Raw genomic sequence first — 14,395 nt, 5'->3', positions numbered from 1 at the left:
GCTTTGCAGAATGATTAAACAAGTGGGTTTAGATATCGTGTCCATGCTCAGACGGACACTGATGATCTATATTAGTTTGGCATTTGTTTATAACAGCAAGAGTGTAAAATGTGAACATCCAAAGCAAATACTGTACTTTTTATTGTTTGTTTTTGTCCATTATTTTAATGGGTTTAATGGGTTTTTATGGGTTTTCTCTTTGGCACAGTATTTTTCAGACGATGACTAATTTAATTCCACAACATCCAGACAAAGGTTACAAAGATCACACAGCCACAACCGTCTATGTCCTGTTTGGCATGATGGATTTTTGTTATGACATTATCTTGAATGATTGGTGAATGAAAATGTAAATGAATAAAAATGAAAACCTGCTGGATTGAAATAACAAGACTCTGAGCCAGCAGCTGTTGTGATGTTCAAGTTAAGCAGATAACATTTAACGTGTATAATCCTAGACTGTTAGCATTAATTAGAATTAGCCATTCAAAGATCCACCATAACAAATATAGATTCATTTGTAATTTCATGGTTTGTTTTGTGTGCTTGTACATGTTTTATTATTCATTCTTATTTCTACTTATTTTATTTAAAGCAGTTTGATTCTCCATGATAAATGTTACATAACGTAAAATGCAATACACAGCAGAATAAACCATATGATATAAAGCATGGCTCCTCAGAGTATTTAGGGAATAGATCCCTCACCACCAAGTATCGCATCAGAAAAAGAAAAAAGAATCGAAGTGGCATTATGAAAAAAGTCAAGACAGTTTTTTTAAGCATCCTTTTTTCACACTTCAGATAAGATAATGAAGAGACAGCATGACTGTTCTGTGGTTGATGAGTTACGGGAGCTGACTGTTTAACAACCGGGACCAAACCCGTTCAACTGTGGCAGAGAAACTGGCTCCAATTCAAACACGGTCAAAATGAGCCAAATAAAAAAAACACAAAGCAAATGAGTGATGGGGCGTTTTCCTGAAACTTGTGGGTAGGAGCCATTAATTCTGACTGTTTGTTGAGTGAAGGATAACTGAGAATCACATTGAATCAACAGGCAGATCTTGCAAATGAAAAAGCAGTGCATTAAAGTTCGTCTCTGGTTTTTTAATCAGCGGCAGTTTCATTCTGCAGCAGGAAAGAAAAAAGCATCCACATTGTTTTGCCTCCTGCTCTCGGCCCCGTGCACAGATAAGCAGCAGCAGTTTGTCAGTGCTGCCGGGGGAAGTGTGAACCATTGGGGTTGGTCAGTGCACGTGTTCTCTGTCACCTCAAGCGTTCAAGTGCATGATGGGAAATTGTGTCCATTTGGTTTTTGTAGGTTGCCGTCTGCTCACACTCTGCTGCAGCCTCACACTCTGCTGCAGCCTCACACTCTGCTGCAGCCTCACACCTGGTGAACAAACTGGTACACCAGTCTCTGGGACACATCGGGCTTGCGGATGATGCCCTTCTTGTAGTACTGACGTATGGAGCGGCTCAGTTTGTCATAGTTCATGGCCGGTCGATTCTTCCTGAGTCCCCACAGCCGCGCAACGTGAGCAGAGTCTTCGATCTTAAAAATACCTGGTGGGAACCACAAGAGATTTTATATTTACGTATAACTTGTGTTTCTTTCATTTTTCTTCTTTGGTTAAACCATAAAGGACAAAATGCTTTTGGAGAATAAATTAGTTTTTATTTGATTTTGCTGCTGAACTAAAAATATGCCGTGTCATTTTATTCTTCGTTTAAATTAATTGTACTGATGTGCCAGAATCTATTTTGTGTCTAAATCCATCAAACTCATTAATAGCTGATCAATTATTTTACAACTATTTATTGTTTATTTATAATTTTAAAGTGATAAAGTGCTTTGATTGCTCCTTTGATGTTGTATGTTATATGTAGTATGTTGTATGCAGTATGCTGTAAGTTGCTTGTTGCATGTTTTATGCTGTATGTAGTATGTTGTTTGTTATATGTTGTATGTTGTATGTAGTACACTGTGTGATGTTTGTTATATGTAGTATGCTGTATGTTATATGTAGTATGTTGTAAGTTGTATGTTGTATGTAGACCTGTAGCACTGACGCTTTCACACAAATGAAGTTCCTAATGGATAAAGTTATTTGAATCAAATGAATATTCATTGTGCACTACTAAATTATATGGATAACTTTGAAATGGTTGACGACTAAGCACAAATATACAAATATAACAATAAAACATGACCAACAAACCTTTTTCTTTGTTGAGCCAGCGGATGCAGCGTCCATAGTTGTGAGGTTTGAGCAGGAGCTCCCTGAGGAACTGCCACAGATGAATGGGCTGACCAGAACAGGACGAATCTGCCTCAGACCAAAGCTCCTCAATGCCTGCAACAAAACAACAGCAGGTTGTGGTGAGGGTCATTGTGTTGTGACGCACAGAGAAAAGATGCATCCTCTGGGGGACAAGATAAAAACTCAGCCCTTCAGGTTTAAATAGAAAATTCACAATGGCTTGAAGTGTGCCCATGTGCGCATGTGCTACTGTGCATAAGTGTAAAATGTGCACCTCTCTTTTATTGCAGATTGTTAATCAAATGGCAGGTGTACAAGAGAAACTAACATACCTGCAGTTTTGGTGTCTCCAGCTGAACATCTCTCTTTCATCCAGGCGGCTATAAATACAGAAAAATATTTACTTAGAGAAATTATGATTAAATGATGCTTATACCTCTTTTACCTCCAACCTAATATACATGCTAACGCACACACAATCCACAATAAACTTAAATAAATATCACACCCACTACCTGACTTCCATATGTCCAGGTGTGCGTGCAGCGTGTCCCCACACTGCGGCGAACGCTGGCGAAACTCCTCCTCGCTCATGGCACAGAGGTCCTTTCCCGTTAGCTCCTGGAAGGACTTCCCCGCGTGGGGCAGCCTGTACAGATGTTCGGTCCACAGCAGCCACTTCTGCACGTTCCCCGTGTTCCACTCTATAGGGTCTGAGAAAACAAAGGGACGTGAGTATGGCGAGAAAACTACCAGCTGCCATCACAATAAATGACCTGGCTTTGAGGTTATCATGACATTCAAGTCAAATTCCCAGTTTTTCAATACGTTCGTGTGTGTTAAGTTCAGGTTCTATTACAGATAATAAATCTACTGTAAACACAATGTGCTTTTATGGCTCCTCGTTTCTAATCAGCAGAGCAGATGACTGGGGATCACATTTGGTTTATGACAGCCAGAACTCTTACAATACATAACGCCTCGTCTTGTTTGCTTTGCATGAGTGACCTCGCCCTAAACACTGTGTACACGTCGACTATCAGGAAAAAGAACCATCGCTGACACAGCCCAAGAAAGCTCTTGCAAAAGGTCAGGATTACACAGATCCTGGAGCAGACAAACACAGCCCTGCGTCAGTGAGGAAATGATTTAACTGGTCTGCCGCCTTACTGGACTCTCCACACAACTGCGTGTTGATTTTGGGAGTAAGAACCAGTGGCTTATGCATCTCTGAATCAATATTCTTTAACCTGCAAGTAACAGACAAAATTTTTGGATGAAAAATGCCTTGTTTACTTTACAGCTCTGCGTCTTTTGTCAGTTATGTGTGTTTGTACTGTAACGCCCCACTCAAGGATTAGAAGCGGCAGGAGCAGGTGTGGCAGAAGGCACCTCCTAACGTACCTGGGGTGATGTTGAGAAGCTTGCAGGCTGTTTCGATGTCCTTCAGTACTTCTCCCACCACCATGCTCTGCACCTGCTCCAGAGACCGCTCCTCCTCCTGGCCCTCCAGCCCGGGAGAGAGGCCCTGTTCCTGGCTGTCGATGACAGGGCACTGCTCTGGTTCCTCCCGTGGTTCCAAATGGGTCATGGATGCGGGCACCATCTGGGAGGCCTCTGAAACCTTCACTAGCCATGTTGCATCTTCTGTAAGAAGCATGTCGAAGCACGAGTGATAGAGGCCCGGCATGCCACGCTCCAGGGCCTCCACGTTTGGTTTGGTCTCCCCAAGGTCCCAGGGGTCCCCGGAGCCCCTGTTTCGCTCCAGAATGGCGAGGGAGTCCTCTGTCATCCCAATCCGGGGCCCATACATTGTCCCATCTGGTAAACTTCCCACTGAGTTTGACATGGCTGGTAAATGAAGATAAAAGAAACAGAGTCAAACCTTTTCTAACCTGTAACCTGCACAGGTTTCCTCTCAGCACTGCAAAAAGTTGGTCAGAAAAAAGAATCAAATTATTCTAAAACGTTGGTGATAAGAAAAAAAACAACAAATCTGCCTGTAATAGAGCCACGTTTAAAGATGTATAAAGATGTTTTAGGGTAAACAAATGATCTCATTAAGGATAATCCTGGCTATAATGATCCTGATAATCCTGTTTTGTAACATTCAAGCGGTTGCAAATTTGCAAGCATCAGATTTAAGACAAAAAGACAAATACCTTCACCAACAGTCCCTGTCTGAATGGTTATTTAGTTGCTAAACCAGCATTTGTTTAAGCTTCGTAAAGAATCTCCATGAAAGCAGCTGCAAGTAAGACTTCCTTGTGGTAATGTGCTCTGAGCAGAAGTGAGGCACGCAGTAAAAACCCAGAATCTAATGGAGATACTGGGAGAATGACCCTCAGGAGACTGAAAACACACACAGGGCTGACAGGCATGGGGCAAACTGGATTTGGCTGAGTCTCTTATTTGTGGGTCAGTGGCCCAGAATGGCCGACGTCTTGGGCGCAGGTGACCTGCATTGAGACCAGAAGCAGCTCTGCCGCCTGCCTCGGCTTTCAAGGGGCCGTCTCTGCAGCCCTCTGTCTCCAATGTCAGCTGGAGATTTTAATCAAATGGAGGTCAGATGATGTGGAGAGGAGAGGGAGCACTAAACCACAAGTGCAACAAAAAAGGGTTTTGTTTTGTAAAGATAAAACTTAAAGGTGTGGCAGCTTTTTTTCCTCGGAGGAAATTGCCATCATAAGTGTGCGTTTATGGACCTCAGCTGTTGTAATCGCAGGGTGAATTCACATATGGCACAGCTGGCATATGGGAAGCCGCAGGGCTGTCACACACACAGGTTATCAGTGGGTGGAGAGGATGCCACCGTAAAGGAAGTGTGCTCCCACCATGCACATGTTCAAGGAGAGTCACAGCTTTATTTGACAAGATGCAAAGAAATTAAGAGTCTCGTAAAAAAAATTGCTGAATGTTAAACTACACCCAGGAAGGGGCCAGAGTTTAAAATGTATCTATCTGACGGTAAACTTTTATAAAAGGAGGGAAAAGGGCCTGCAGATTGACAAAAAGGCTCATCACATTTTTTTTTATTCCATCTCCAAAAGGTGACATGAAAAGTTTGTTCGTATTGTGTTGACAGTAATTTTTTTTGGTAACATTTTGCTTTTGCATCTGGAGAGCATTCATTGCACTCATATTGCAATTTCTTCTTCTTGAGGTCACATTCATTAAATTATCTCCTCTTTTAAACTGGAGCTATGGAAGTCATAATCTTCCTTCAATGGACCTTTTGCCAATTTTTGTTTCCAGAGTTTGGACGGTTACCAGGAAAGAAAGCATTGAGGTTTTTGTCACCAAATGTATTGAAATATTAACAGATTGTTTTTTTCCACTTCCAAACATAGTAACGTTGAATGAGTTTATAGTTTTGGTAAAAGTCCTGGTTTGATCTGTGTGTTTGTCTGTTGATTACTGTTATTGTTCAAACTGCGTTTCTGCTGTCCTCGACCAGGTCGTTCATGTAAAAGAGATTTTCGATCTCAATGGGACAAACCTGGTTCAGTAAAGGCTAGGCTCAAACAATTGTGTCCATCCTCATTTTCTTGTTCGCTGCTTCTCTCTTCTTTCCCTTTTTCTTCACCACTCAGTTGCCAAACCAACATCGAGTTGGCCATATTTTGCATTCTTCTTCTTCTTCTCTTTGGTTTATTGGCGGGTGGCAACCAATGTCAAGTTGTATCACCATCATCTCTGCACCTTCTATCTTCCACTGTACTATTCTCCACTCAAAGTTACAAAAAAAACCCAAAATTTTTCTTCTTTGTTCGTTTTATTGGCGGGTCTCTCTCTCTGTATCATTTACCGTAATTTCTTTTGAATTGTATTGTATTATTTTGCTTGTGGTCTTTGATGTGACTTTGATTTTTTGTGAAATACTACTGTAACATCAGAAAGGCACTTCTTCTTCTTCTTATCATTATTGTTATTACTAGTTTAATTTTTTTAAAGCTGCTGGCAACTGATGAGAAAGTTTTTTCTTCTTTCCAGACTTCCCCAAAGATAAATGAAGTTATCTTCCCTCCCTCCTTAGAAAAGGTTCTAGGTCTACTCTTTAGTCCTCAACCCCCCACTGTAAGACCTCCATCCCCTGTCTTCTTTTTATCTCTGAATGTTTCTTAAACTTTCAGCCACTCTCCCTCTCACTCCATCAGAAGTCAGATTAAAAGCCACTGGTATGCTGGGTGTTAACTCTGCTCTGTAACAGCTTGCGCTAAGCCCATTAGCAAAGCAAATTTAGCCATATTACCTTCTTCCAAAAGGAAGAGGGGGCACTAGAAAAAGACACAGACACACACCCCCGAGGAGAGGGATTAAGACCCTGACTGATCTCTAAATGAGTTTGGTCAAGACGCTGATATTCATTTCAGGAGCATTAGAGCTTGCTCCATTTACTCAGCAAAGTCAGCCTTTGACACTGAGAGGGAAAGGATTCAGGACTTCAGGCCTCCACGCTGGGAACCATATTTCTTCTACATGCTTGGTCTTATTTAACATGAGGATGGCGAGATTCCTGTTATCACCTCAGGTTTCTTCTTCTTCCAATCCATTGTTATTACATCATTTCATGGTTTTCTAGCAAAAATTCCTGCAAAACTAAATCAGACATTTAAAATACGGTTTTGAGCTTTTGACGTTTGAATGGCGGAAATGTTGGAGCAACGGAAGAAGTAAGTTCCAGAGAAAAAAGGAGTGTCAAGCATGTGTCAAGCTGCTTATTGCTCAATGTGATGTATTTTATGACGTCACAGACAAGTGCAGTTGTTCTGTTCACATTATAAATCACACTGAAGCATCTATTTTTAGTGGTTTTGTTATTGCTAATTTCATGATTTTTTCAATAAAAGTTGATTCTGTGTTCTCTTTTATTGCTATTTACACGATCTATACTTTACAGACTGTTGTTAATAATAATAATAATAATAATAATGACACTTTATTTCTATAGTGCCTTTTACAACCAGAATTACAAGGTGCTTCTCAAACAGACCAGATATCAAATGAAATAAAATATTCATAGAATATATACATGCAAAGATAGCCAATCATAGAAAACCCAGACCAAACAAAAGAAGAAGAGAAAGAAAACAATAAAATAAAGTTATAAACTGTTTTTTAAACTGAGGCACACAAACACCTGCTCCCTCTTTGTGGGAGGATTCACTCAAACTTATATTCGTACTTATATTCTGTATCTGTTATTATTGAATTAGAATCTCTCTTGTTTTTCTTCCCCTGGCAGGTTACAGTAACTGCCAATGGGTGATGTCTGGGCTGGTAGTCAGGTGCACTGGCTTCAGGCCAGTAACCAAGGAAACACTGAACCATTTATCAGGCTTCTGCTGTTTGTCCAATTTAATTTTGACAGTGGTGTCAACTATTTATCTTTGATGATGCAGATAATAGATTTCATACAACTTTTTCTGGATTCAAAGGCAAGTGCTGAGGCTGCTGGATTTAAGATACTGATAATCGGAAAACTAGTGCCACCATCTATTTATCAGATCCAACTCCAAAAATTAGTTCAACAGTGATATAAAATAAAATACAATTTGTATCACTTATATACAAATCATGATTTTGGAGTTGTGCCTTAATTTTTATTCATTTTGCCAATTTTATCGTAGTTCATTAAAAATGTACACCTTCAGTGGAAAGGCAACTACATGTTTAGGATCTAAAGGAGGGATGAGAAAATGTGATTTACTCAGGGACGGTTTGGCTTTTTAAAAAAAAAGTAGCATAAAACATTAAATATTTTCTTCCTCCACGCCAAAAATATTTTCCGTACAGTCCCTCAGAACCACAGAGCTGCTTGTAAGATAAAATAATGACACAATAAAATTGCATCCACACCTTCTGGAATAACAGCAGTTATTACATTTTTTTTTATATGTGGTTGTAGCTGCTTTATTTAAATTTACACCATAAATATCCTGTCTGAACATGACATTCATGACAAAACTATTTTGGTTATGTCGCCTTATCATTGTGGTTTTTATCACGAAACCACCAACAACCTCTCAGACTTTTTTTTATCTGACCTTATCTTGCTAAGTGAAAGCTAATATGTAATCGTATGTGCACTAGAAACAAGATAAATGGTCAAACAAACAGGGAAACAAAACAAAATGATGCAATAATAAAATATGACAGCTTTTCATCCAACTCTCCTTCTCCCCCTGACTGATTATCTGTCAATAAAACAATTTCACTTTCCCAGATGTGCTTTTGTTTTCAAATCAGTCGTCAACTAATGATATTAAATACAGACTTCATGTCTATTGTAACCACACAGAAAAACGTGTATAACAACTTAAGGCTTAGTTTAGTTTATTAGTAGTAGTAGTATTTAGTGTAGCGTGTGAGTTGTGTGTATGCAGTATAATTAATTACATAGAAAATATGTGGAGAAATAGTTGCAAAGTAGATGCTTTCATATTTTCTCTGACAGGTGAGAGAATAATAATATTGTGAGCATGCGTATGAGAATAGAACATTTGATTTAGTTAATTGCAAACCACACCGAGTGTCACACCAAACTAAAATTTCCTCCCTGAAATAAATAAAAAATAAAGAACAAGACACTGTGTGAGGCTGCGTCTTCTTACCGTGGCGAAGATGCTCTGATGACCAGAGGCGAAGACTTGACTGTTTGATGGTAGATGCGGTTCAGTTCTGGTTCTGTTCAGGATGAGCGATGACTTTTGGCCCGGGCGCTACCCGAAGACAGAGCAGGAGGAGCAGAGGGCAACCCTTTAATCTGCTTGCCCTTCTGAGGACAGTCACAGAGCCCCCAGCCCAGACGACCCTCCCAGGCTTTTTTACAATTAACCCAAAAGTCACAGCCTAAAGCACAACTGCAAACTTTTAACTTGGAGGGACAGCACCTGCTGGGGGTGTGTACAAAGTGAGAGGGAGTCAGAGAAGGTGACTGGGCGAGCGAGTGCAAAGGAATCCAGGCTCCACTGACTGCAATTTATATTTATAGCCCAGATGTGTTTACCTACGCACTAATAAACAGTGTGTGTGTGTGTGTGCGTGCGTGTGTATGTGTGTGTCTATTGTAGGGACCTAAATCTATTTGCACAGTCAAATTATGGGGACTTGTCTTCCTTCTGGGGATAAAGTCTCAGGAAATTAATGAATGAATGCAAGTCAATGTGTGTGTGTGTGTGTGTGTGTGTGTGTGTGTGTGTGAGTGTGAGTGTGAGTGTGAGTGTCTGAAGTATCGGCTCAGTGAGAAGTCCACTTTCACGACAGACTTATCGAGTGACCCTCTGGATTGAAGGCCCGCACTGAACTGACTGACTCAAGTAGAGAAATGAAAATCCACAACAACTCTGACTCAATCAGTTTTAACAATCTAATACTGTTCCATACAACACATCAGTCACGGGGTGTTTTTTCTGCACGATGAGCACTTTTATTTTTATTTATTTTTAACTTTGAGTTCAGGACTATTACTTAACTATGATTAGGAATAATAACAAAAAGATTGAGGATTTTTAGAGTTAAAAAGATTTTAACTCACCTCCAAACTGCTGAAGGATGATAATGTTTTCACAGGAGGAGGATTTGATGCTTGAGGAGACGATGTCTTTGAGAACCTCATGGACCGGAGAGACAAGTGAAATAATGTTTTCAGTTTATGTGAAATGCTTTAAGACTTTGAGTAAAAGTAGCAACACGACAACACATTGCTTATAAATCTAATGTTTTCAAATACTCGATTAAAAGTGCTTTAATATCATCTTCAGAAGTATCTTAAACATACTTATGATGCAGAATGTTTTGTTTGAGATCATATTACTGACATTCTTTTAATGTATGCTATGAAAAGTATTGAAAGATCCCACACACTGTGCTGCTTTATGTCTTTTCATTTAATCTCCACTCTCCATCACATGATTTAGTTTTGATGCATTTACTCATAATAGTAAATATAGTGATATCGTGCATTGTGAGTCCTCAGTCAGCACAATATTGACAATGCATCACCTCAAGGAAATAGTATCTATAGCTGTTTAACAGCTAATAATAAACCCTCCTCTCTAATGTGGTTTACATTCATATACAATTAAACACTTTTATAGAATATGTCCATGAAACTCCGGCTCCACTTACATTATATTATAAAGTCACCTCAAACCACATGAGGCTACAGATTCATAAGGTTTTTGTCTCCTTAAGTGACTTTACAGCAACATTTAGATTAAGAGCTAATATTTAGTTGCATGTGTGATATCGGAACTAACAATAAAGAGAACAAGCACCTATTGAGATCTCTATCTTTGCACAATACAATTTAAAGTATTGACGGAGAAACGTCAGCACTGCAGCTCACCTCTGAAATCATTTCCATATATTTAGAGCAAATGAATATTTACCACAAAGGTAAAAAAAATGTCTGTGGTGAAGTCTGTTTGCAAAGTTAATGCATTGTAATTGTTTCCTTTAGAATAGCCCTCTGCGTAGTCAGAGCTTATTTAAACAATGTGACGGAAATAACAAGTGTTGGTGAAAAGGCTTTAGAAGAAAATGAACAAAACAGTGGTCACCCACAACAATTAAAGTTCTCACTGCATATCTAATCTTTCCCCTCTAATCTGGCTCTTAATTCACTTAATGGCTGCTCTTCTGATAGCGACTACTAAAGCTTAAAGTTTCTTTTTCTTTTGTCATGTTTCTATTCTTTCCGATGAAGGAGCTATGAGTTTGGTCGGCCACAGTTCTCAATGGACTGATTGTGAGCCGCAGAGAGGGCGTGCACAGACTGCGTCAAGACATCTCAGCTGCAGAGTGTTTGTGGACACACCAAATCAAACTGTGAGCGACGGCCACCTCATTGGACAATTTAGCATGAATGTTTGTACTTGTGCTGGACAAACGCATGTATGTTATATATGTTATCTATAATATTTATGTATGGACTTGTGGGTGCGTAGCGTAGCCTGCGTAGCCTGCATACACATCTTATCACATTTAACTGTCTCATAATTAAAACTGGATGCTGCCTTGCACTTGCTAAAACAAACAATTAGAGCTACCCACAGTGTGTAGGCTCTGCATGTGTTTGCTTTCGCCCACATGCAGCCCAACAACTAAATTTGCATGGCAGTTCCTTTAGCTAGTGTTTGACCTTTTCTTAGGTTCCAGAACAGCTTTATCATGGTTCAGTGTGACAATGTGATCAGGGAAACTAACTGGAAGTCAAATACGGAGCCACAATTGACACACTGTGATGCTTCTGAGTCAGCGATCCACCTGAGCTGTTCTGGCAAAGTCAATAAACAGGAGTCACTGGATTCAGTTTAGTTGCTGATGAGTGAGTCTGGGTGTTACATGTGAGTCAGAATATGATACATATCTTTATTGCAACACTTTCAACTGTAGTCAAATAGAAATTCAGTTTTGTTGGAAAAGTGTGACAGACAAGACGAGAGGAGACAAGACAAGACAAGACAAGACAACATAAGACAACATAAGACAAGACAAGACAACATAAGACAAGACAAGAAAAGATTAGACAAGATAAACCTTTGTTGATCCTCTGTAGAGAAAATGCACAAATGACACAGTGGCACAAGGGGAAGATGTAGTAAGAAATAAAAATATGAATAGAAATAAAACTAGAAATACTAAATACAATAAAACTAGCAATAATACTAAGGGTGTTTTTTCTAAAAAGGGAAATATCGGATGGGGATCAAGGCACAAAATGCGCCACAGTTCTTTCTTGCATTGTAGATTTTAATGTTGTAATATCGGCCTCATGTCGGCACGTTCCACGCATAAAAGCCAACTGCTGATTGAATGCAAATAGGTACAATTAAATCCAGTGCATAGTGAGCAGCGGAGCTGCATTATATTACTGAAGCGTGGTAATTGAGTGAGTTTGGCAGCAGTGGTAATGCTGCCCCTAACAAGTTCAGTTATAAAGCCAGTTTTCAAAACTTCCTTTAGCTGATGAGCTTCTCCAACAGCCAGGGCAACGTGCCAGGGCCTTTTTCTGCTTGTACAACAGTTAGTGCTGCGGATACATGCACAATCCTGCAGATGTGCTACCGCCCGCAGATGTGGGGTCAAAAGATCAGATGTCATATCATGCCGCACTGAACAGGTGTAGAAGCTCGAGATAAAAAGGGACCGATAAGATGTGCAGTGGTGGAAGTGTGTGAGTTTCAGTCATGGATGCTTTTTGACAAGCACATGGATGAAGTTTTTCCCTGATTGACATCAGCTCTCTGTCTGTCTGTTGCTGTGTTCAAAATCACCCACTCATTCACTCACCACTACTTCAGTACACAGGGTGTTCTATGTAGAGGGTTTATTTATGAAGTCATGAATGTGTTTTTACATTATAAACTTATTGACTATTTGATGTTGTTTTTTGCAGACAAACTTTGTACTTTTTCTTTTAATCTTAAATCCTTTTAAAGCTCATTAAGATATCAAATAGACATTTTTATTGGACAATCATTTATCACCTGAATAAATCTTTTATTACCATTTCCATGACACACCTGAAGAAGGGGGGGGGGCTTCAGGGCAAAATGTTGTATGTTGAAGTTTGTCTGCAGGTGAATCAAACTCATGCAGGAGATGGATTTTGATGCTCTTCTGGAATAAAATGCAGGTAATTATTGGGTGCCAAAGCTTGAACTGAAACTGGCAGCTCACGGCGACCTGCCAAAGACTACTGCTATTTGATATCATTTGGATCCAATCCAGAGTAGTTGTGAAGCAACTTTGCCTGGTGTGACTTGAAATGTACAGGCCTCTCTATATTGATTTTGCAACATTCAATCTATTTATTATGAAGGTATTGAATTGTTACATGTCTGAGCTACTTTGTGAAAAATGTATGTAAGTCATCTCTCCTGAATCTTACAGGGCTATAAAGTTTAACTCTCTACAACAACCCAACAGCTGTAGTGAATATTAAAGACTTCTCCCAACATCATTTGGTATGTTGCATAAATCGCTTTAGATCAATATTTAAAATTTAAAATACACTTAAAATACTTATACCAGTTTGAATATTGAGTTCAACTGAGTCTGAACAATGAGTCTGAATGTCTTTCTCTGGATTCATGACAAAGATTTTCTTATAATGCAGTTATGTTTGCCATGTAACACAAAAGATCTTCTGAGACATCCTTGTGTTGCAACATTTCCCAACCTGACAAATAAAATCCTTAATCTAATCAATTCAAACGCTCCAAGGCAGCAGGAACTCTATCAACCAGATGGTGTATGAAATCACACATCTGCTTCCTGTCTGGGCCTCATGACCTCTCCAACACACTGCACAGTTTTTGCATTATACCGAATAAGCAAATGTGAAAGTCATCTTCTAAAAAAAATGTTTATCTGAAATTGAAAGTTGATTTTGATGATTAGCAGCCATCTCCTCTGTGCCGTGCAGCATCTATTTGTCGAGTGGTGTTCACGATGTGCGTTGCCGGGGGCAAAACAGAATGGAGAGGCTCATTTGAATGTCGTCAGATAAGCATCAGAGGAAGAGATTTTTAAATTAAACATTTCAGTTTGCCTCAAGCCTTTTCCCTCCAGTCTCACTGCAACCAGTTCCCAAAGAGAAATCAAATGGATGAAAAATATGGAGCAAAAAAAATGATCAAAAGCACTACAATGCTTCTCCACTTTAATGTCGATCTTACTTGTCAAACGAGTCGGTCTTCCACACTGTCCGTCTGTGACACGTTTCTTTTTAATTTCTTCACTTTTACACTCTCGGAGCCTCGTGCTACAAATGTCTGTTTGACTTTGGCAAAGATGATGGGCAGTTAAAACAAACCTTTATTCAATTTCTAAAAAGAGATTGATGTGATAGGAGCTCTGCAGAATCCACACTGAGACAAAAGTCAATATTTGTTCTCAGTTACGCTGTCACACTATGTCCGCACATGCCCCATTCCAGTAATTTCCTCAGTGCGTCCCACCTGCGTGCACATGGGCATCGAGCACACGCAGGTTTATTCCTCATGATAGTGACCTGAATTTAAAATGGTAAAAGTATCAACAAACAACAGTTTAACATTTAAAGGTCCAGTGTGTAAGATTTAGGTGAAATTGGCAGAAATTGAATGTAGAATAATCCT

General features: G+C 39.5%; 1 protein-coding gene across 2 annotated transcripts; it reads right to left on the bottom strand.

The window, feature by feature from the left end:
* Positions 1 to 553: 553 nt before the first annotated feature.
* LOC109635430 (SAM pointed domain-containing Ets transcription factor) lies at positions 554 to 9,229 on the bottom strand. 2 transcript variants are annotated; one of them, XM_069533794.1, is made up of 7 exons: positions 8,882 to 9,229; positions 3,672 to 4,118; positions 2,783 to 2,980; positions 2,600 to 2,647; positions 2,226 to 2,360; positions 1,390 to 1,569; positions 1,221 to 1,353 (listed from the first exon to the last, which is right to left on the bottom strand). In XM_069533794.1, exons 2-6 carry the CDS (start codon positions 4,114 to 4,116, stop codon positions 1,391 to 1,393), a joined length of 1,005 nt encoding a protein of 334 aa, XP_069389895.1. In that variant the 5' UTR covers positions 4,117 to 4,118; positions 8,882 to 9,229; the 3' UTR covers positions 1,221 to 1,353; position 1,390. The 2 variants fall into 2 exon arrangements, with proteins under 2 accessions (XP_019952145.1, XP_069389895.1); XM_020096586.2 differs by having other exon boundaries at positions 554 to 1,569.
* Between the last annotated feature and the right edge of the window lie 5,166 nt (positions 9,230 to 14,395).

The sequence above is a fragment of the Paralichthys olivaceus genome, chromosome 2, assembly GCF_024713975.1.
Source record: "Paralichthys olivaceus isolate ysfri-2021 chromosome 2, ASM2471397v2, whole genome shotgun sequence".
In the NCBI taxonomy this organism is placed as follows: Eukaryota; Metazoa; Chordata; class Actinopteri; order Pleuronectiformes; family Paralichthyidae; genus Paralichthys; species Paralichthys olivaceus.
This window is presented reverse-complemented; position numbering and strand designations above follow the sequence as displayed.